Source organism: Notechis scutatus, chromosome 1, assembly GCF_049901735.1.
Source record: "Notechis scutatus isolate UNSWTSFEM ecotype Mainland chromosome 1, rNotScu1.2, whole genome shotgun sequence".
NCBI lineage: Eukaryota > Metazoa > Chordata > Lepidosauria > Squamata > Elapidae > Notechis > Notechis scutatus.
This window is the reverse complement of record NC_142009.1, coordinates 224,251,682-224,275,572: the sequence shown is the minus strand read 5'-3', so window position 1 is coordinate 224,275,572 and position 23,891 is coordinate 224,251,682. Positions and strand designations below refer to the sequence as shown.

The 23,891-nt window shown below is 43.1% G+C and overlaps 1 protein-coding gene across 3 annotated transcripts in view; it reads right to left on the bottom strand.

Moving 5' to 3' along the window:
- The window catches only part of SLC11A1 (solute carrier family 11 member 1), a 55,096-nt gene that overhangs the window by 22,548 nt on the left and 8,657 nt on the right, over positions 1 to 23,891 (bottom strand). For 2 of the 3 annotated variants that reach the window (XM_087950376.1, XM_087950375.1), the window contains 7 exons: positions 13,315 to 13,439; positions 11,562 to 11,684; positions 11,008 to 11,127; positions 7,867 to 7,973; positions 6,418 to 6,488; positions 5,381 to 5,448; positions 4,052 to 4,207 (listed from right to left, as the gene is read on the bottom strand). In XM_087950376.1, the coding sequence (XP_087806502.1) occupies positions 4,052 to 4,207; positions 5,381 to 5,448; positions 6,418 to 6,488; positions 7,867 to 7,973; positions 11,008 to 11,127; positions 11,562 to 11,684; positions 13,315 to 13,439 (770 nt within the window). Of the gene's footprint in view, positions 1 to 4,051; positions 4,208 to 5,380; positions 5,449 to 6,417; positions 6,489 to 7,866; positions 7,974 to 11,007; positions 11,128 to 11,561; positions 11,685 to 13,314; positions 13,440 to 14,132; positions 14,202 to 23,891 lie in introns of those variants that run through there. The other variant, XM_026665531.2, reaches the window with a different exon arrangement.

Here is a 23,891-nt window from a genome sequence, read left to right as displayed (position 1 = left end):
ATTTGTGTGTGTTGCCTCAGGGTTTCAACCCTGAATTTCTTTCTCCTGTCCTCATAAAAGATTTTTTTGCAGCCTGATTCTCAGGCTTCGCTGTTAATGGCACTGTGCTGTGTTTACACAATCATCTGGTCTATTCTCATGCTGCTGGTTCCTTGCCTTGTCAGCTTCAGTCCTTGTACTTTCCATGAAGTTATCACATGCTTTGCTTTTTGCTCAGCATGGCTTTGGGCTATGTGCAACCATCATGGCTTCTTCAGTAAAACATGCTTTAAAATAATATTGGCTGAGCATTACACAAACTGCTTTCACATATGCTATAATGCTTAGTGAATATTATTTTAAAATAATTTCTTAACATCTAGGAGGCATGTATTGCTATAAGTGATAAAAAGTATAGTGATAATTAGACTTTTGAGTTTGGAAATTTAATTATTTTAACTGAAAACACTGCAGTAATGTGTCAGATTTACTGTGTTACCTTTCATTATAGTTTTGTTAATATTCTAGATTTTAAAAATAATTATAACTACACACATAAAAAGGATTTTTCAACGTAGTATGCCAGAAAAATGGAAAAATTTGAAACAAGAATAACATCTTAGAGAGAATAGCGAGTTTAATGGTGGCTCTTCTAACAACAAAACATCTATTTTGATTTATCGCAAAAAATATTATAATTTTAAAACTGGTATCAATATTTTCTAATAACTGCTGGTACTCCTAAATATCTAAATCCATCTTAAATTAATATGCAGACTAGTGGATTTCCAAAGGCATTTTTGCGGCACCCTGATCAACATTAATTCGCATAGAAAAGATTTATGAAATTTTATTTCTAGTTACGTCACTGTGGGAAATGTATTAAAGTTGTAATTAGAGAATATCTTTGTCAGAATTTGCAAGAAAATTATGTCATCTGCAACTAGGTTTATTACATGATACTTTGTTTTTTATATAAAGACTTTGAATATTCTTATTCCACCTAATGCTCTGTTGATTAGCATTTACGTAGTCATGTTTGACCACATGTTCAAATCCAGATTGATATGGAATATGGAATAAGGCTGTGCATTTGATAAGGGACTTTAGTTGTGAATGTGAAGGAAGCATCAATGTGGCTTCAAGCTATGAAGCAACTTCTCTGAATTTCAGCATAGTTACTTCAAGGTTTTCTTAAAACTTCTTTGCATGCATAGCAAATCTGAAGACTTGGAAGCAGACACACTGAGTTTTCAAATAGATGTGCTTTGTATTTTGCAGGGTGGATCCAGGGGGATGCTTGATTCATACAAGAAGTGACTTGTCAACTGTTCGGTACAGGCTAATTACTTAAACCTTGTTTTGCCTATTGGACGGTAGAACAGTAAATACTGGTTTGTTATGATGTAAATGTGCAACAGGAAAGTATACTGGCATCTGTTGGGACTCTTATTAGATTAAAGAAGTGTTTCTCAGCCTTGGCAAATTTAAGATGTGTAGATTTCAATTCTCAGAATTCTTCAGCTGATTATAGATAGAAACCCTATTGGTTTCCAGTCAGAAATTTTTGTTACAGCATACGTAGATTTTACTTTTTTAAAAAAAAAAAAAAAACAACCTTCCAATACCACCCATTTATGAAATCTACCCATTTTAAAATTAATTACTGTTAGTTTCTATTATTGATTAATTAAGATATTCTGCATATTTCTCAATTAATTTAATAATGTAAGTGTATACTAATGCTTTAGTTAATGGTTTCAGCATTGTCTGGACTGACTTACGTACAAAATAATATTTTGTAAAAGTACTGTTACTTACTGAATAGTTTGCTTCCCATATAAATGTTTCTAATAAGTTTTCAAGTCATTCCTTCATTTTCAGCCTGAATGGTAACTTGAAAGTAATTTTGTATTCCCTTAAATATAATTATCTTTGGTCCAATTAATTAAAACCCCATTACTTAATAATTAAGAATCCAATTTTGATATAAGAGTTAAGAAATAGTAGACCTCAGATTAAAATGATCTAATATGCTCAGAAATAGTTGCTCCTTCAAATGTATAGTTGCTAATCAAATCAAATTAAAGTGCTATCTAGTCATAATTAAGTTTTATATTTTAGTGTTGTATTATGTAGAATAATCAAGTGCTGAGTTACTAATCCTCTAAACATTACTCCTGATAAACTTTGAGCAACTCTGTTCACTTCTGTAGATAAAACATGCAATGGAATGCTTTATCTACCTGTTAAGAATCCCCTGCTAATACAATTTTCAACTTTTATTTATTCATTTAAAATAAATGTCCAATTCAATCAAAGTCACTCTTCATGACTTACAAAAAAATTCAACAGAACCTAAAAGAATCCAAAACCACAATACATAAACCAGACGTCAATAATGAAATCCTAAAATGGCAGTCCAAATGAGAAAAGAGACCATCATCCAAGCAGAGTCCTAGCTCAGCACGACCCCAAAGACGAAGGAAACAGCTAGGTTTTGTAGTTTCGACACATTGTCTTTTTAAATCTATTGTGCTTTTGAAATAGTCCTCAACTTATGACCACAAGTGAGCCCCACATTTCTGTTGCTAAGACATTTGTTAAGTGAGTTTTGCCTCAGTGTACAAGCTTTCTTGCCACAGTTGCTAAGTGAATCACTACAGATGTGAAGTTAGTAACAATGTTCTTAAGGTACATACTATGGCTTAAAAACAATAGGGAGTGAATTCACCATTTTGCAAATCCCAAAACAAGTCATGTGATTTAGCTCAATGCTTGAACCAAGCTTTATTAGCCTGAAATCTATCCTCAGCCAAGTTGTTTCCCTACCTACAGAAAGAAAGAAAAACGTATTCTTTCCTCTGCAGCATGAAGAAAAAGTTAAGTATATATTTTTGTTCTCTGTTAATTCATAACCCTTACGGGTAGTCCTCATTTAGCAATCATAATTGGAAATGGCAACTTGGTCCTTCAGTGAGGTGGCTGCTAAGTGAAAACACAACTGTGCTTTCGATCTTAGTTCAGCTTTCCTTTGCTTTATGGACCTGTGAAGGCCATTAATACGAGCATTGGTTGCAAAGTTACTTTTTCATGATTGTCATAACTATGAATGGTTGTTAAACAAGGCAGTTCCTAAACCAGGACTGGTTGTACTATCTTAAATCTTGAAATATGCATATCCCATCTCACACTGATTAGGTTGGAGGTGTTAAAAACAAGGAATTTTACCTAAAGAGAAGATACAGCATCTATGCAAGACATATGGCCTATATCTAGCCAGTGGGTGGCTATCCTGGTTTGCTTTGCTAGTCCCCTCCTCCCCAATAAATATCACATAAATTGCAATAATGTTTTACTACAAGATAGTATATATTGACAACGGGGAATATGTTTTATTCTCTTTGCCTTCGCACCCATTACAAATGTATCACACTGTCATAAACCATCAGATACATGTATGAGTAACTTTGAAGATATGGATAACATCTTCTTATCCAATACTCAAGGAACTACCACATATAAGGCCGGCCCTCTTGACCCCAAAACGGCTAGGGCGCTTTGGGGGACCCCCCGCATCCTCGGTGGGTGGACCTCCATCCTGCCAGGCGCGAGCCGTAAGGCTGGGCAAAGTGGGAGTGAGCCGGTGCGGCCTCCTCCGCCCTTCCCTCCGCCCGCTGGCGGGCGCTAACCTCGCGCTCTCCATCGCCGGGCTACGGGGGGGCTGTTCCCTGTGGTGGCTCGACCCGCTGCTGCTGCCGCAGCGCCCGCCTGGCCTTTCTTTGGGTGAAGGCTGGCTGAGGGCGGTGCGCGGGCGTGCGCGTAGGGGTCGGGAGGACGAAGAGGCCGGAAATGCCTCCCCACGTGGGGGGGGGGCCCCCGGGCAGGGAGGCTAATCGACCTCAGCAAAGGGAAAGGCGGGGCCTGGCCAAGTGTCTCCTCAGGGCCCGGTGCAGGGAGGAGCCTGCCAATAAAACATGGTGGGGCTTCCTATTGGTGGAGGCCGTATTGTTGGAGAAACACGGTATTGATCTATGCCCCAAAATAAAGTATCTATATATTAGACACTAACCTTGACAAGTGAAGAATGTAAATAGATGTTATGGGGCATAATGATCGCTCCAACCAAACCCACAGCCTGCAGAAGCTGCTCGTGTCCACAGTTCTTGCAGTAAGGAATGAACATGCCTTTCAGCACCTCTTTTTGATCAGGGTTTACAACCACATACTGCAGAAAGAAGAAGGGAAGATTAGGCAATGCAGAGAAAGGCAAGGAGGCATCTATGGCTTTCCTTTGGAATGGGATTATATCCAGAGGTGGTATTCAGCAGGTTCTCACCAGTTCTGGAGAACTGGTAGCAGAAATTTTGAGTAGTTCAGAGAACCGGCAGTATCCTTCCCCTGCCACGCCCATCAAGCCACACTCCCAGAACTGGTAGTAAAAAAATTTGAATCCCACCACTAGTTTAGAGGAATTAGAGTTGGGAAAACAGGTTAGATGTTTACCAGAGGCTAGGGAAGGAGTGCGAAAAGATGAGATTCCCCTCCCACGATGCTACTGTACTATGAAGGGAATTAAAATGTCAGTACAGTTGTTGTTTATATTGATTTGTCTGAAAGATGCCAGAATGTGCTGCAGCCTAATTCATTTGTGAGTCCTGGTGGCAAATTCTTAATACATGGAACAAACCACAAGCAATCATGTTCCACCAACTTAGCTCCAACGATATTGCTTTGATGCCAGAATACACAGAAATCTTTTCTCCTAATTAAATTTCCTTCTGGCATTTATTGTCAGCAGATGTGATCATGGGACAATCCCTGATTGTCTTTTCCTCTCAAGATCAATATTCAGTGGCCAACAGTGGCAATTAGATGCTGTCAGGAAACTCATAACAAAAATGTGTTTACTATTTCTTCCTTCTTATTTGTATCTAGGGAGTGATTTTTAAAGATATTCTGGTGCTCTTTATTTGGAGGAAGAGGTTCCAAGTAGCCTGAAATAATCAGTGCTCTATGTATATGTTGCTATTTAAAAACACCCAGGGAAATAAATGCCCATGATCATGTTCCTAATTGCTCATGAAATAAACCTCTGATCTTAAAGTAAGATTTATTACTTGCAGTATGTCTGTGTTCTTTTATTGTGATATTTTTATAACAAGGTAAAGTAGTTTGATCAGATATTCCCACCCAATTCTTTTCAGTCACAGGTTCCTTCCCCAGATTTCGTTGCTGGGGATTATTTAACAATAATACATGGGAAGTATCAAGTTAGAGAAGGCCACTCTTCTGGATGCTTGAGGGTGAGAGGAGTTAGATCCTAATCCTCAGATTGCTAAACCAGTCTAAGGAAGAGTGGTTGAACTTCTCACATGTGGGAGGAGGGAGCATGTTTTACCTCATAACCAAATGTTACTGCCATGATAGCAATGAGGAGGCCAAAAAAGGCTTCTAACTTCCTAAGACCTGTCAGGGAAAGACAAAAGAGAAAGAGGTTTATTCTCCATAGGAGGCCTTGGGATTCTCAATTAGATTATTCTCAGTCCAGTGCCCTCCTGAAGTACTTTGGGTAAACTTCCGAGAGCTTCCAGCAGGAAACGCTGCGTTAATGGCTATTTCAAACAGTATTTAACATTTGACTTGGTGCCAAGTAAATAGGTGTTATTCTCATGAGATCGCTCTGTATATTTATAATACTTTGAGTGCTCCTTCTTGTTCTGATATAGCCAAAGATTCTGGGCACACAGGAACAAATCCAGATTTACAATACAGGCTGACCTTCAGAAATAAAAGCTTTGTTTGCTCACATCTACACCCACTGATGTCTACCTACCAACTCAAAGTTGGCTAGCCAGGTTAAGCTTAAGTTCCAGAAGAATCAAAGTGGAACGCCCACCACCAGAATGCCTTGTTTTGTGATGCAAAACACAACCAATACAACTTTCTGTCAAGGATTGGCCAGTCTTGGTTTGGCCAATGCTGGTTTGACCTTCTTTTCATGTTTTATGTTTAGTTTTCCACTTGGAGCCACTGCCTCATCTGGGTTACATAATCTATTTTGGAGGTGGGGGACTAGATTCTATTTGAGAACCATCTCTTCTGCCTTCAGAGAAAATTTAATTTTGGTACTGTACTGTAGGGTTAGAAGCATAAAATCTACCTTGATAACCTTATACCTTGTATGGGGGACATGTACTCTAACTTATATGCATGTCCATTAAAGTTGCTGACAAATACATAGCAAAAAATTCCATAGCATTCATGACACAATAGCTAGAAATCTTCTAATATACAGGCAACACACGGTAATGATATTAGTGTTGGCATGACAAGGTATGAGTATATCATTGGTAACACAGTAACCAAACTCCCATAAACTTGAATATCTAACTAGATGACCACTTAAACATCCCTTCTCTCTGGCCTAGTATTTACCATATTTATCTAAGAAGAGGAAGAAGAAGGTATCCACAATTGTGATCAAGACTCCACCCCACAAAGGGATACTGCAAAAAGAAAAGTAAAATTTTATCATTCAAATAGAATTGCACAAATCTATTTCTCAGAGCACTATGAAGTCTCAGTGTTCTGCTAGCATAAACCCATGTCTCATTGAAATGGAAGCACCCATAGATCCAGGAGGGTTGGTGCTTTCTATGCCATGTTGAACTGCAACACTTTAGTCTTGTAGGGTTTTTCTAATGGTACTGTGCATAGATGGGTAGCTAAGGGATAGATTAGGTACACAGTTGTGACAACAAAACATTTCTTGAAGGGCCTAAAGCTCTATCTGTAGTATCTTTAATTCAAAGAATGATAGAAAACAGCTTTCTGCTAGGCCAAGTCAGAATTTTGTCTTTGTCTTTCCACATAGGTCTTTTTACTGGTTTATAATTGGCACTGGAGCTGTACTATGTCATGTCATCAACTGTATCTAAGAATTGTGTCAATGTACTGCTGGCTCAGTTAAGATTATCTCCTTTTGGAACAAAGCTGGGTTTGTTTGTTTTTTAACTTGAAAATGCTGCAGTTCTGCAGAGTTTATCGAGTGCCCATTTTCCCATAGAAACTTCCCATTTTCCTCTCGGCACCAATATCTTTCTCTCCCCATCCATGCTTTAGGGATCAGGAGGCCATAACATCTCAAGATGGGTGGAAGTGAAGTGCAAATCGGACTCCACTAGCTTTTGAGAAATTGGGAGTGCAATCAGAGATTGTCAGAAACTCTTCAAGTTTTAGATGGGGATCTTTCCAGTGGTGGGATTCAGCCAGTTTGCACCAGTTCAGGAGAACCGGTTGTTAATTTACTGAGCAGTTTGGTGAACTGGTTGTTGGAGGAAATCATTAGGGCAGAGAACTGGTTGTTAAATTATTTGAATCCCACCACTGAATCTTTCCCAGTACTATCTAGAGGGGTTAGAATCTGGAACTGTGCTGTACGACTGGGTTATAGCTCTTTTCCGCACCTTAATTATCCTTTACAGTGCTTTGCATTAACCTTTGACGGCCATCAAATTGGAGAAGGCTGTTCTATATCCTGCAACTTTGAAGTACAATATTCTTTGCTTCCATAATTGTGTGTCTTGGCCAGTCTGAAATACAGGATCAGGTAGTACATGACAAAAGTTACAGTGCCATGAATTAGCAATTCCTCACCTCAACCAATCTGCAGAAGGATATTTAAAATGGGGAGGAATTATGCCTGACGTGCAAAGAACAGAGAAATGGCAGCATTGTTTCACCTTATATTCACTCCAATCTTTCCTGATTCTAGGATTCTGACCAAACAGTCCAGTGTTTGGTAGTTCCATAGCATTCACAGCACTTGTTTCTGAAACCTCCCCATTGCTTTGTCTTCTGGCTGTAGAAAACCAGGGATCTTACCGTCCAGCTGAAAGCAGGTTGAAAGCAATTGCTGTTCCAATCACTTCCTGCATATCAGAGCCAATTATAGCAATTTCGATCATAATCCAGAGCAGCACACGTGGGGCCTATAGAGGAAAGGACAACAGTTGGGCTATTAGAAGATACAAAGGAAAAATTTATGCTCTAAGATGTCTCATGCCTCTTCCAAATTTTGGCTATAACATATTAGGAACTCAGTGATCATCATTCACACATGTCACTAATCTAGGGATGGGATATAGTTGCAGTGACCATACGTATTATAAAGGACAGTCCTTTTTTCGGAGAGCTGTCCTTTTGATTTATTCTACAAAAACTCACTTCTTTATTTTGGATATATAATCTTTACTATACAATTGGTACCAGCTGATACAAAAGTATTTCATATTAATGTAAAAATATGGAAAATTGAACTGACCTTTAAAAATAAAACTACATATACAGTACTGTTTGATGTTATAGATTTTTTTTTATTAAAAGTTGTTTTTGTATAGTTTTTCTTAGTTTTGCTCTTGAATTTTCCTTTGTAAACAAACAATTAAATATTTTTATTCTTATGAACCTCTTTCATATCTGTCCCTTTTTCAGGTTTGTCCTTTAATTTTTCCCCCCAAGAAAGTATGGTTCACTATAGCTATATTTAAACATCAGGATCTACAGCTGATCACCTGACTTTCTTGAGCTTCAGGAGGCCTGTTTTGATAACTAGGCATCACTTGAAAGTTTGTGGCCAAGTACTTCTGACTCATTTTTTACTTTGCTTGTGTGTGTTGCGTGTTAAGAGTAGGCATGTGAGTGGGAAGCCTCCTAAGGGTCCCATCCTACCCTAAAATCAGAGAAAATGCCATACTATTCTTAGACACATTTAACATACTTCCAGAAGATCACTACATGTAGATACATGCTCAGAAATAGCCTGAAATGGGTTGGACCAAAAGACTTCCAAAGTTCCTTTCAACTATTCTCATTCTCATTCTCATTCTCATTCTCGTTCTCGTTCTCGTTCTTGTTCTCGTTCTCATTCTCATTCTTCTTGGGTTTAAACCGTCTCCACGCAGGCCTATTACTTGGGCCAATTTAATGGTGCAAAATCATCATGAAGGGTGACCTAAATCTTCTCCAATTGCCCACTGCCCATTAAAGCGACTGTGGTTGCCTTTCTTCTGGCTGCTGATGCTGCTGGGGAGGAAATGCAGCCAAAGGAATCCACCAATTGCTGCCCTTAAATTCTCACACATTAAAGCTGAAAAGAACAGCTCTATGTATTGACCTTCTTAATGAAGCATAAAACAGCTAGGTTGCAGGAGCAGTGCCAATGATGTTGGCGTCCTTCTTGGCCAACTCAAAGCCTGGAGGAATCCACGCTATTGCAGCAATAAAGGAAGTGTCATAAGATTAGTTTGTCATCTGTCATCATGCCTGAGCAACTCAGATCAGGCAACAGTTGTCCAGAACTTAGTCATCTCCCTTCTTAACAATTACAGTATTCTTTGGAAAAAAAATAAAAATGTCTTGAACTGGCAATTAGTGCAAAAAAAAAAAAAAAAAGGCAGATAGGCTGATCCGAAACACAACACAACAACAACAACAACAACAACAACAACAACAACAACAACAACAAAAAGGGCCCAGGGATCACAGGATGCCCATGGACAAAGATCTGAGCAATTGCCAGTTATGGTGCTAATCCTGAAGCCTTAAACCAGGGGTCTCCAACCTTGGCAACTTTAAGACTTGTTGAGTTCCTCAGCCAGCTTGCCTAAACCATTAAGGCCTGGTCAACTGAGGGAACAACTCTCAATACAATCTGTAGGAAAGACCCTTCCGAAAATGCTCCCGTTCTCATATGGGGGAGGAACTGTTTTTTTCATCATTCCCAGCTACAACTTGCATTTCCTTGGAAGTTGCATTTGAATCTCACTTCCTCTGCTTTTTAGAAAAGGGCCAACATCTTTACAAGATTAAGAGTGAATGATTGTTATTTTTTTACTGTGAATCTTCTTTATAATATGTATTTACTGAGTGTGGTTTCAAACAGAAAGGCAATGTATAAATCAAGTAAATATTTTTAAAAATGCTGTCTGTAAACCATAATTTATATATTAACATTCTGCATAAAACAAGCAATAATCCATGATCACAAACAACTGTGACTTAATCTGGCAAACACATGAAATCAAATCATGCTTGATTTATCCATAGTTTATCGTGTAACCCACCATTTTTTGGTTCATACAACAATCAAACTGCATTGTGGCTAGGTGCCAAGTGCAAAGCCAGAGAAAGAAAGGCAGATGGAGGTCAATTTAGTTCCATTTCTGTTTCCTTTCTCTTTCTCATTCACAACAGCGCCTGCACTTTCTGAGGTTGCTGAAAAAGATTGGTCTGGGTGAGAAGTTGCTGGTTACCTTTTACTGTTCTACCATCAAGAGCATTTTGGCATGCTGTGTAATGGTACTGGATGCTGGATGCTCTGTAGTGGATAAGAAGATGCTCCAGAGAGTTATAAACACAGCACAAAAAATCATTGGTTGCTCTCTTTCTTCTTTGGAAGAGATTGTGAAGACCAGACTCCTCTCTAGAGCACAAAAAATCTCCACAGACCATTCTCATCCTGGTCATTCATATTTCGAATTGTTACCATCAGGGAGACACTATAGGTGTCTTAAAATGAGGACTAATAAACTAAGAAACAGATTATTTTCCAAGGCAATAATTGTCTTGAATCAAACAGTACATTTGTGATTTAGTTCTGTGTACAAAGTTGCATTTTTAAACTATCTAACTTAATATATGTTTTAAATAGGTTTTAGACTGGGTTTTTAATTATTATTAAAAACTAATAATTATTATTATTACTAATAATTATTAAAATTATTATTATTATTATTACTTTAATTATTTTAATTTTTAAACACTGTGTAGTGTGATTGTGATGTGGTGTTTGGGGCACTGTGCTGGAGTAGCTTTCAAATTTCATTGTATTTTGAATGCAATGACAATAAAGGTATTCTATTATTCTATTCTATTTGTAATTAACACTGTGCCACTGCAACCACTGAATAAACCAGAATTTGGAGCCAATGTTGCTTTATTGGACTGCTACACATTCATACTCACCTTGGGATAATAGTGATAACATATCTCTCCTAAGTCCTTGCCTGTAACTACCCCAAGCCGGATAGCCAGCCTTTGGCAAAGCAGACCCAAAATTGTGCTCCAAAGCAGGACCCAGAGCAGCTGTGTAGGAAGCAAAGGCACATGGTCATCAAGCACATAGGAGGCTCTGTACCAATACAACAACAACTAAACAGGACTGAGATCCACATAGCTTTAGGATATTGGGAGAGAATCTCAGAAACACATGTCCATACTGAGTCCACCAAGAGCAACCTTTGATGAGATGGGCAGCTTTACAAATACGATAAAGAAATAAATAAATGCAGCATGGAGGGTCAGAATGAATGGGGACAATTTTATAAAGTCCCTGTGAATCTAGAGGCTGAGCAATGAGAACTGGACGTATGCAGGAATTCTCCTGTTTCCAGCCTTGGGATGGGCTTTAGTAACTGGGAAAGATGAATAAGAATGCATATTTGAATTAATTTCAAAGTAAGTCATTGCAGCAGGCTACTTGTTTGGTGGGCCTCTCCTCCATTTCCTCACATACTCACTTGGAAGCCAGCGACAGCGCCACATTGTAAGTCTGACTCAATATTTCCTGGATCCAGGTAGGCAATACTCATGAGGAATCCTGGCCCGGTGAAAGCCCAAAGCTTTCTGAAACTGAAACCGTACTGGAGAACAAAGATATGGAAAATTTAACTGAAGAGCTAGAGAAGAAAAATCATAGTAACCTCATTCATACTTGGATAGCTTTATTCTAATGAATCAGAACTACAAGATCACTCTTCTTGTCAATCAAAAGTATCCCTTAGAACAGTGATCCCCAACCTTTTTACGCCGCGGCCCGGTATCCCCAACCTTTTTATGCGCGGCCCGGTACCATTGCTGGGCGCCGCCATCTTTTTGATGAAAAGTGCTTCCGGTGACCTCACCGGAAGCACTTTTTCATCAAAAAGATGGTGGTGCCAGCGCTCGATGAGCTTTTCCGGTAGAAATGGCTTTCTACCCGGAAAAGCTCATCGAAGCGCATATCGCATCTTTTTGATGAAAAGTGTTTCTGGTGAGCTTTCTACCCGGAAAAGCTCACCGGAAGCACTTTTTCATCAAAAAGATGGCGGCGCCCAGCAAGCCAGATGCCCGGTAGGACTTGTTCTGATGACCGGTACCGGGTCCGCGGACATCGTGGTTGGGGACCCTGCCTTAGAACAGGGCCTCCCAACTTGACAGCTTTAAGGCTTATGGACTTCAACTCCCAGAATCCCTCCTCCAGTCACGTTAGCTCAGGAATTCTGGGAGTTGAAGTCCACAAGTCTTAAACTTGCCAAGTTGGAAGATCTTTGCCTTAGAAAAACCTGACATAAGACATACCACTTTGATCCCAATTAAAGAATTTGCTCCTCTCATGCAGATCAATGCTATTTGTGTGTGTGTATGTGTGTCTCTGTATATATCCGTCTGTCTATCTGTAGGCATGTATCCTGCTTGTAAACTGCTGCTAACCTTTTTTTTGGGCCCAGGGTGGGCAGCTGTGGTTTGGAAGCTGTACATGGTCTTGGCCACAACAGCATGGCCCATGAAGAGTCAACATCTCATACTGGCCAGCTTAATCAACAGGCTAGTGGGAAAGGAAGTTTCATGGCTCCTGCCAACCAGATGCTTCCATAGTGACAGCAGAAGCAAGGGAGGGGATGTGGGGACTCAGAAATTGGCAGAAGGGGTGAGGCAGGGATCTATTCCCTCCAGGGAGCAGCTGCCTGTCCTGCAAAACTATCCGGGCAGCATTGTTTTTTCCTGAAGCAGCATCGGAGCCAATAATTGATTGACTCCACCTGCAAAGACCAGCAACTCAGGGACATAGCCATGATCTTGGATTGGTTCAACCCTTGCAAATGAAAATTGCCTTGGCCCTCTGTCTAGGCCATGAACTGTTTACATCTCCTATACTTTCCAGTAAGCTCCCTATTTCCCCATGTTTCAAACAAAGCTTACATTTTCCCTAGTTCCTCACAACCGAGGGATTATGTTAATTCTATGTAAAAAAAATCATTTTCAGTTAAGCTCCATTCCTGGAGACTGTGCATATATAAAAATGCAGTCCTTCATTTAACAACCATTTGAAGTTACAACCTCACTGAAAAAAATGACCGGTCCTCGCACTTATAACTGTTGCAACATCCTGAGAGTCACCTGGTTCATTAACATGCTGTGTGAGCCTAGCTGGTCATTTCCAAAAGGGCTTTTCAGTCAAGAGTAAAACCCCAGGACAACAATCAATGTGGAAACTCGTAGCCGAAGGCTTACCCCACCAACATCTGGAATAGCGATCTTCTCATCCAAGTAGGTTTGATCCTCCTGTTCCTCCTGGTGATCTTGTAGCTTTGGTGACTCGGTAGCACCATACTGAGTTTTCCTTCTAATTTTGTTCCCTAGGAAAGTTCAAAAGCAAGGAATGCTCAATAGAAAGAAGCACAAATGAATGGAACCCTAAAAAATATTCTGTACTGTAAGGATTGAAGCCTACGGAGATTCTCAGACATCTAGGTCACTGTTGTTCCAATGTTGCTTTTTTTCAAAAACTTTGTTTTTTTCCTTGAAGATGTTTCGCTTCTCATCCAAGACACTTCTTCAGTTCTGACTGTAGTTTGGGATAATAACTGAAGCGATATCATTATGATTTCTGCTACAATCACAGTGCCTAGCATTTTCTTGTAGTATGGACATTCCATCTGGCCCCAGTTTTGAGCTCTTCTATGGGAATGCTTTTGATACAAGATGCAACTTCGATACCTTGCCACTATTTAAAATCTCGACAGCAGCGGCCAGTAATGGGGTGGGGTGGGGGGAACTTGATGTGTTATTAAACAAACACCATCACACCACCACCCCGGATCAAAACATAGGCACACCAAACTCTTTTCCTAGACTCAGTTAGAATTAGAAAAATGAAACTAATTGCATAGTAAAAGGCATGCCTCTAGGTAGCTATTGCTTCCTGGCTTCCAGGAAAATGAGCAACATTTTGTCAACGCCTACTTCATCTTGAGAAAAAAGATGAAATACGCTCAACGAATATAAATGCATTTTTACATCAGTTCTAAGAAATAATATCCATACTTTACCCTGTTCCTGCATATCTCTTCCTACTTAGTTCATGCACCTTCCGAGTAACTTTACAACCATGTGATTTATAAGCAAAATGTCTTTTTGATGAGTCTCACAATCTGGAAAAACCTGCTTGGTAAACCCATGCTGACACCTCCTAACCAATGAAACCTTGTTTGCATATTTAGGTGGGGATAGTTCATGGCAAGTTCTGAAAATATGCTGACCATAAGGAAGTTAATGTAAAACTCCTGTGCTGGATATCTGCATACAGTGTGTTCCACTGCTTACAGATATTCTGAGGCAGTTATCAAGAGACATATTTAAAATAACTATGGTATGTGGGATTTTCTGTGTTTCAAAGGATGTAATAATGTATCGGCAAACGAGTCAGATAAAGAAATGTTATTTATTTGCAGATGCAAGCAAACCATTCTTAAGAAAACTTGGGCAACATACTTTTTTTCAAGCTCTAAAAATTACAGAATCTATTTTCCAGCATCCTATCTGTTCATTGTACTTTTACTCACATTTAAAGATACTTCTTTTGTTACATAACTGTTGGAGATTAAAAACATAGATACTTTGGAGATTAAAAACACTATTGTAAAAACACAATATTTATTTTCATTTACCTAAAGAAAACCATCTATTCCAAAAATAAATAGCAACGGGCTCTTACATACTCTACTTATGAAGCACAAGGTGTGAATTCTCAGTCTAATATAAGCTCTGTCTTGGCATAGCCTACCAAATAAAAATAATGCTAGGTAGTATGACCAAGACATACATGTATGCATATTCCTTGTGCCTTCTTTAAGGAACCATTAAACAGGTTTTATAGCACACCCTCCAACCTCAGCACAAAGCTCAATGTGAACACCATTAAAAATGAGATTGTTACCCATGAACTGTTAAGCAATATAATGGATAATTAAACAACCATAGGTGCAATATAGCAGATAAAATAATTTCAAAATGAGGACTATTATTTTGTGTCCAGCTTCCATCTACATGTTGGAGCATGGCAAGTATATCACCTTATGCTCCCGCTGCATAAAGTTCTTCCTGGTATTTGCTGTTCTACATTTGCTGTACTGATCTGGTACTGTGGCGATTGTTTTCCAGGCTTCTCCCTTCAAAGGCTAGTGTTTTTTAAGACCAAGCTTTCTTTCTGTGTGCGTGCACATGGGGCATGCGTGCGGCGCACACACATCCACACACACATCCAGGATGAATGGGAGGAATATTTTACAACTTGACTGCCAACCCACACAGATAAAGGTGGATGGGTAGGAACAATTAAGACTTAACTGCTTCTCTCTTGGGAAGGAGATGGTTAATTCACAAAGTTTGGAAGTTGTGTGCATAGTCCCTTGAATGATTAATTGGTTTGGAGCAGAAAGGAAGAGCGCCAATTGGTTGGTATTCTTTGTATCCAAAACAAACCGTCACATTACACTTAAAATCTATGCTGGAAAGGTTTCATTTTTGGTGAGATTCATCATCTTACAAAATATAAGCAGTCTGCTTTCCTGGTGTTTTTTTTTTTTAAAAGCAGTCTGCTTCCCTTATTTTTTAAAAAAGCCCATCTATTGTGTTTCACATTTGGTGGGTCTTCAATATCTGTCATTGTTGGAAGATGGTTCAGAGGCATTGTGATGCAATGGTTAAGTTACTGGTGAAGGTCTGGGTTCAAGTCCAACTTCAGCGGCAGAAATTCATTGGGGGACTCTGAGTCATTTTTTCCTGGTCAACCCAATTTCCCACTCAATGTTGCTATGGCGAAAATTGATGGAATGATTGTAATCGGTGGTGGGATTCAAACTTTTTTACTACCGGTTCTGGGGGTGTGGCTTGGTGGGCGTGGCAAGGGAAGGATACTGTAAAATCTCCAGTCAGAGGAGGTATTTGCCGCTTCTCCAAACCACTCAATATTTCCGCTACCAGTTCTCCAGAACTGGTCAGAACCTGCTAAATACCACCTCTGATTGTAATATATATGTCCTCAAAATCCTGAGGAAAAACAGAATATCAATCTAGAATATGAATGCTTTGGCTGCTTCTTATTAGTCACATCAGCAGGCAGAATTATACGTCTGGGTGCTGGAGTGAACTATCCTAAACAGGCTTGGTTCTGGGAGAAGGAAGGCAGATTTGCTTGATGGGAAATAAAAATCAAGTTACATTCAGATTGCTCTAGAGCAGGCATGTCCAACCCATCACCCATGAGCCATATGAGGCCCTGGACAACTGGTAATGCGGCCCCACAAGATCGTAAACTTTTAACATTATTATGTGATTTTATATTCATTAACTATACTATATATTTTGTTTGTGGACCAAGACAATTCCTCTTTACTCCATGCAGCCCAGGTTGGACGACCAGGCTCTAGAGAGCTGTATTTACATATCCATGCTTGTTTGCTGTTGCATAATAGACAAGAGTGCTAATTACTGACAGAGTCATGCTGACATCTTGATAGCCTTGTCTACAGCATGCCAAAAATGGTTTGGTAACACAAGCCTTGTCAATGGTCTTGATCTTGACTTCAGACTACAGTTTGCAGAATCACTTCCTTCTGTCCAGGGGTGGGATTCAATTTTTTTTAACAACCGGTTCTGTGGGCATGGCTAGGTGGGCATGGCCATGTGACTGGGTAGGTGTGGCTTTTTTATTTTTATTTTTTTATTTTATTTTTTTACAGTGCGCGCACACACACACACACACACACACATCCCGTTTGTGGGTTTTTTTTGCCTCCTGGGTCTCAGGGAAGCCTCCGGGAGGGGGGCATTTTTGCTCCCAGAAAGCTTTCCTGGGTCCCAGGAAGGCAAAAAACAGAGCACAAGGTGGGGTGCAGCTCCCCCCTGCACTCCGTTTTTGGGCCTCCTAGACCTCAGGGAACCCTCCTGGCAGTGGTGGGATTCAAATTTTTTTACGACTGGTTCTGTGGGCGTGGCTTGGCAGGGGAAGGATACTGCAAAATCTCCATTCCCTCCCTACCCCACTAACCTGCTTTCCAGCTCTGTTCTCCTGTGCAGGGCAACAAAAGAAGACCCAGCCGATCAGCTGGGACTTGGGAGGCAGAGAATAGATGGGGGCGGGGCCAGTCAGAGGTGGTATTTGCCGGTTCTCCGAACTACTCAAAATTTCCACTACCGATTCTCCAGAACTGGTCAGAACCTGCTGAATACCACCTCTGCCTCCTGGGTTAAGCAGTAAGACAGCAAGAGGGTTCCTGGCTCAGCCGATCATTGGAACAGCTGATCGTTGGGAGAGGGGGAAAAGAAATATCTTAAGGAATGAGTGGGTGGGGGAGAATGCAGTCAGCGATGTTGGGCGTGCGCCATAGGCATGATTTGCCAGTCCGCCGAACTGGGCAGAATCATGACAACCAGTTCTATAGAACTGGTCCGAACTGGTAGAATCCCACTCCGGCTTCTGTCCCATCAAACAAACCAGAGAAGATGGGAGAAAGTTAGAGCAAGGCAGTGTTACACCATATAGTCCTAACATTGCTCTAACAAGACTTCAGGCCTGCTAAGTGAGGAAAGGCCCTCCCTCTCTTTGATGAATTAGAACCAGAGCCTTTGGTCCCCTTTCAGGGAGTGATGAGAGCTAGTTGACTGCAGCTCAATTTTGTGGCTGTGGGATCTATGAGCATGGACTTATCTTCAAACTTCCTACTTATCCGCTAAGTTTTTCAGTGAAATTGTTGGATATAATTTTTTTGGGGTGGGGGGGGTGAAATCACTGTCGGGGTGAGAAGTTCCGTGCCACACAATAATGGTTTCAATTTGGTTCCTGGGCTTGGAACTTCAGAGATTAAAAAGAGAAGTCCTTCTACTGCCACCTGCTGGTTTGAGCATGAAAAGATACATCGTGTTAATCTATTGCGTTAACCCAGTATGACTTAAGAAGAAGGGTAAACTTAGTCACTGGCCACAATATTTGGAGGTGCTGCCTTGGTTTAACTGAACTGTAATTCTTAAAACAACAGTTCAAGTGGTGCAACTTCCCATCTCCACTAGGGTGAAGCATTGGACTTGTATGAAAGGCATGGGGTTTTGACAGAAAGAAAAGGGGACGATCCGTCTCTTCCACCCTATAATTCAGCAAAGGATTTTAAGTATGTGGTCCTCTTTTCTTCTATTAGGAAACAAAGGAAACACACTGGAATGGAATCTGTTAGATCTGGGGTGGATCGGTTCGAAGGAGACGCGAGACCATTCTAGTGAGTTCAGCTCTTTATTCAGGTTAAGAACAGTCTGAAGAAACACAAGCCGCGGCAGCCTTCATATAGGGCTGGCTCGCGGCTGGGTGGCCAATGGCAGCGCTTTGAATCTCCCGCGATCGGCACAGCCAATCAGGTCGCTGTCCGTCCGGACCAATCAGGTGCCAGGGTTTGGAGTATGCTAATATAGTACACCCCTCCCCTCTTGGTTTCGTCTGGCGTGCGTCGTGACGTAGTCGCACAAGTAGGCGGGGCTTCGTACCTGTCTAGTAGACCTGCGTGGTTCAGTTCTCGTGTGGTCGTCGACCGGTTCGGATGTCTTCTCTGTTGCTCCGGTTCCCAGGGATGGAACCGCCTGGAAGGTTGAGCTGGGCCTTTCTTGGTAGCTTCCTCCTGGTCTACCCGGGCTGGTTGAGCTGCCGCTGCTGTTGTTCCCATCGGGTCTTTCCGGGCTGGTTGAGCTGGCTTGACTGCTCCTTCCCGGTGAAGATTCTGGGTTTTCCTGTTCTGTTGGTCCTGCGTCTACTGGTGAGTAGGAACGGGTTATTTGTGGTCTATTTATTCTGGGTGGGGGTGTTCAGCTTGCGCTAGGGGTCCCTCCGGTTCTTTCTTTATTGCTTCCCGTTTCCCCCCTTCTAGTTTCTTGCTCGGGAGTCTGGTTGTTGGTTATTCTAGACCTTAGCTGGTTAATGTGCCGTTTCCAGTTTTTCCCGTCGCTTGTCTCTAGCCGGTACGATAAGGGGCCGGTTATTTGGGTGATCATTGCTGGTATCCAGAGTGGTTCCCCTGAAAGGTTTTTTCGCGTATACTGCGTCCCCTATGTTAAATTTTCTGTGTTTGCTGGAGGAGCCCGGGGGTTTGTCAGGGTTATATGTGGGGTGCATTCTATCTAGTGTTGACCGTAGATTTCTGCCCATCATTAGCTCTGCCGGGCTTCTATTTGTGGTTGCGCTGGGTGTGTTATGCTGAATGAGGAGCATTTTATTTATTTTGTCCTGTATGTTGGCTGCTTCTATTTTCTGTATGGCTTTCTTCGTGTATTGGACCCTGCGTTCCGCCCGTCCGTTTGCCGCCGGATTTGCTGGCGCGGTTAATGCATGGCGTATGCCTTGGCCTGCCAGAAATTGTTCAAACGCTAGCGCGGTGAACTGGGGCCCATTGTCTGACACTATTACGTCTGGCAGGCCGTGCGTGGTGAAAAGTTTGCTCAGTTTTTTTATTACCGCCTCCGTTGTGGTAGACTTCATGGTACTTTCCTCCAGCCAGTTGGAGTAAGCGTCTACTGTGATGAGGTACATGTGCCCCTTGGTTGGCCCCGCAAAGTCTATGTGAATCCTAGACCACGGGCCTCTTGGCATTTCCCACTCGTGGATTGGGGCGGCGGGAGGGGTAGGCCTGGCTTCCTGGCATTGTTTGCATTTGGCTACCCAGGTTTCGATTTGTTTATCCATTCCCGGCCACCATGCGTAGCTTCTGGCCAGGCTTTTCATCTTAACCATCCCTGGGTGTCCCTCATGCAGCATCCCCAGTACCCTTTCTTGTAATGTTTCCGGGATTACCACTCTGTCCCCCCACAGTATACAGCCCTTCTCGGTAAAGAGTTCAGTTTGTCTGTTTCTGAAGGGTCTGAATAGTTCGTCCTTGTCCCCTTCCGGCCACCCTTTTCCAACCCAGCTCAGGACTCGCGCCAGCCGCTTGTCTTTATTTGTTTCTCTGGCAATGTCTGGCGCGGTCACTAGTGGGTTGGATATTGTCTCTATTTGCAGTACCTTTGTCGTGGGTGCCGGGTCGTCTTCCAGATCGGGCAGGGGTGATCGGCTCAGGGCGTCTGCGTGGGCGATGTCCTTCCCGGGTCGGTGTATGAGCTGGTAATTGTATGCTGCTAGGAATTCGGACCATCTTGTCATTCTTGGTGATAGAATGTTCGGTGTGGCCTTATATCCCGCCAGGATTCCTAGCAGCGGCTTGTGGTCTGTGATGATTGTAAAAGTCCTACCGTAAAGGTATTCGTGGAATTTCTTGACGCCTGCGTCGACTGCTAGGGCCTCTTTGTCGAGCTGACTGTAGTTTCTTTCTGGTTTTGAAAGTGTCCTTGATGAGAAAGTGATGGGTGCTTCCTTCCCGTCCGGTAGTTGGTGGCTGAGAATGGCGCCGATTCCGAATGGCGATGCATCGCACGTTACCGTTAATGGCAGGGTCTCGCTGTACTGGATTAGTACCGCGTCCAATGTTAGCAGATTCTTTGTGTTGGTGAAAGCGCTCTCTTCCCGTGCTCCCCAGGTCCAGGTGGCTGTTTTGTCTAACAGCCTATGCAACGGTTCCGCCACGGTTGCCTTTTGAGGTAGGAAGACATTATAAAAGTTTAACAGTCCCAGGAAAGCCTGTAGCTCCGTTTTGTTTTTGGGCCGTAGTGTTTCCCTTATGGCTCTTAGTTTCTTTTCCGTGGGGTGGATCCCTTGCTTATCTAGGAGGTACCCTAGGAATTCAACCCTCTCTGCCCGGAGTTGGCATTTTCCTTTTTTGACTTTGAGTCCCGAGTCCCTGAATTTCTCCAGTACCTCCCTCAACCGGGCTTCCAGTTGTTTTTCATTTTTCGCGGCCACCAAGACGTCGTCAAAATAGGGCACCACCCCCTCTATGCCTTGGAGGAGTCTTTCCATGAGGCTTTGGAAGACTCCGGGTGCCACGCTGACTCCAAATTGGAGCCAGTTGCAGTGGAAAGCCCCCCGGTGTGTTATGATGGTCTGGGCTTCGGCGGTTTTGGCGTCGACCGGCAGTTGCTGGTAGGCTTGTGCCAGGTCGAGTTTCGCAAAAATTCGGCCTCCCCCCAGTGAGTGCAGAAGGTGCTGCACTACTGGGACGGGGTATGCGCTTTGTTGGAGCGCGTGGTTTAGGGTGGCCTTATAGTCCCCACAGATTCTCACGGACCCATCCGGCTTGATGGGAGTCACTATGGGGGTCTCCCACCTGGCGTGATCGGTTGGTTCCATCACACCTTGCGCGATGAGCTTACCTAGCTGCTCATCGATCTTTGGCTTGAGTGCAAATGGCACTCGCCTGGGCTTAAGGCGGATAGGGGCGATGCTCGGGTCTATATTGAATGAAATAGGGGACCCCCGGTACTTGCCTAGGCTGTCGTCGAAGACTTCCCGTAAGTCCCTCATGAGCGCCGCTTCCCAGTCCGCCTCTCCGATGTGGTGGATGCCGGTTACTTCGATGCCCAGGGGTGCGAACCACTGCAGTCCCAATAGGCTCGGTCTGTCTCGGTCGACGATTGTCAGGGTAGCACTTCCGGTATGGCCCTTGAAGGTGACTTTAAAATGGCCTCTGCCGACTACAGGGATGCGGTTCCCTTGGTAGTCCTTGAGGGTCAGTGTTTGGTCTTCTAGTTCATGGCGGCGGATGGTAGGGACTAGGCGCTTGATGGTGCGCCATGAGACCATTGAGAGGAAGGACCCGGAGTCCACCTCCATGTTGCATGGCTGGTCTTCAATGCCCACCGTCACGTATACCTTCCGGTTGTCGCTTGTGGAGGAATGGCCGATGACGACGGTCTGGTGTGTTTCCTCCCTCTGTCTCGCCTCGTGGAGTTGCCTATTCCGACCTTCTTGGGTCCAGCGGCTCTCCGGTTGGCGCTCTCGGTGTCTGGTGGGGGTGTTTTCCCGCCGTCGGGGGCTGCCATCTCATCGTTGCGGGCTGTAGTGTCTCTTATTCCGGCACACCTTGGTGATATGCCCCCGCTTCTCGCACTGCCGGCAAATGGCATCGAGGAAACGGCAGTCCGAGCAGGGGTGATCGCCTCCGCAGCCGGCGCACTGTAACCTCGACTTACGACCTCGTGGTTCCCGTCGCCCCCATGCTGCTTGCAGGCGGTGGATCTCCTCCTCCTCGTCCTCGGTCTCCGAGAAGGAATCGACGTCGCCGTGGTGCGTGGTTGTGTCTCACTGGTCGGTCTCGGGTCGCTGATTGGGGGTCGAGGTCGTCTCACCGGCCATTGATCGCGGTGTGATGCTCGATTGCCGCATCCGAGCCGCTGATTTTTTGGCTGCTTCCGCTGCAGCGGCCTCGGTGAGGGCATCGGCGAGGGAAATGTTGCCCTTTGCCATGATGCGGCTCTGGAGGACGGGGTCTCGGAGCCCGAGGACGACGCGGTCTCGCAGTGCCTCGTCCAGATCGGCGAACCCGCACAGGCCGCCCAAGTCTCGTAGGGCCGCCATGAAGTCGCCGAGCCCCTTGCCCTCGCGTTGATCCCGCCTGTAGAAATCGTGCCGCCGGATGAGGATGGGCACGATGGGGCGTAGTGGTTTCTCAGTAGGGGCTCAAGGTTGCCCCATTCCATGGTCTTGATGTCTTCTGGTTTGGCCAAGGCTTTGGCCATTTTGAACACTGCGGGCCCGCGGTGTGTAAGCTCGGCTCGTTTCTTGTGGCCGTTGGCATCCTTGAGATTGCTACTCTCGAGGAACATCTGGAACCTATCGGTATAGGATTCCCAGTCCTCAGTAGCAGGGTTGAAGGGTGCGGGTGACGAATTGAGGCCGGCCATGCTGCCTGCTGCTGCGTGCCGCTTCGCCACGTGCCAGTTGGTCTCCTTGTCTCACGATCCCACCCTCGTCGCCAGTGTTAGATCTGGGGTGGATCGGTTCGAAGGAGACGCGAGACCATTCTAGTGAGTTCAGCTCTTTATTCAGGTTAAGAACAGTCTGAAGAAACACAAGCCGCGGCAGCCTTCATATAGGGCTGGCTCGCGGCTGGGCGGCCAATGGCAGCGCTTTGAATCTCCCGCGATCGGCACAGCCAATCACGGCAGATCCCTAGCGCTCCAATCACGGCTGGGGTTTCGACCAATCAGGTCGCTGTCCGTCCGGACCAATCAGGTGCGAGGGTTTGGAGTATGCTAATATAGTACAGAATCCAAGAAAAGGACAAAAATAATCAGCTTTCAGACATCCTGGTTGCCTCTTCTCTTCTGTAAGTATCCTTTTAAAATCAAAATTGATGCTATCCAGAACAAGCTGTATTAGCCAACACACACAGCTGCTGATTAGAAGCATAGAATGTCTTCAAGATTCCAGAATTCAGAATTTAATCACTTCCAAGGAACTTAAGAACTTAAATTCTGTTTCTGCAACTCATGTGGTCACCGTATTAAAAAATGCTTAATTATAGCATGGTTCAAAGTTATGGGACCTTTACAAATCTGTATTATATGTTAGGCAGAAATTGTCTCATAATCTTATTGTTACATTTTTTTGTTTGTTCATTTTCTTAGCATGCTTTGCTGATTTTAAGATCTGGGTAATAGGCAGACGTTTAAAAACTACAGAATTACATAAAAATGGGTTTTGCAAAGCTGAGTGATCCCAATAAAATAAACCCTACATGCAGCATATCTACCCAAAATTAAGTTCCATTGAATTAATTGAGGCTTATTCATAGTAACTGTATAAAGATTACAACCTGTAAAGTTATTTGGTATAAAACAATCGAAAGAACAGAGAAGTATAATAGACGAAGCATTGAAAATGTAAAGTGTTTTCT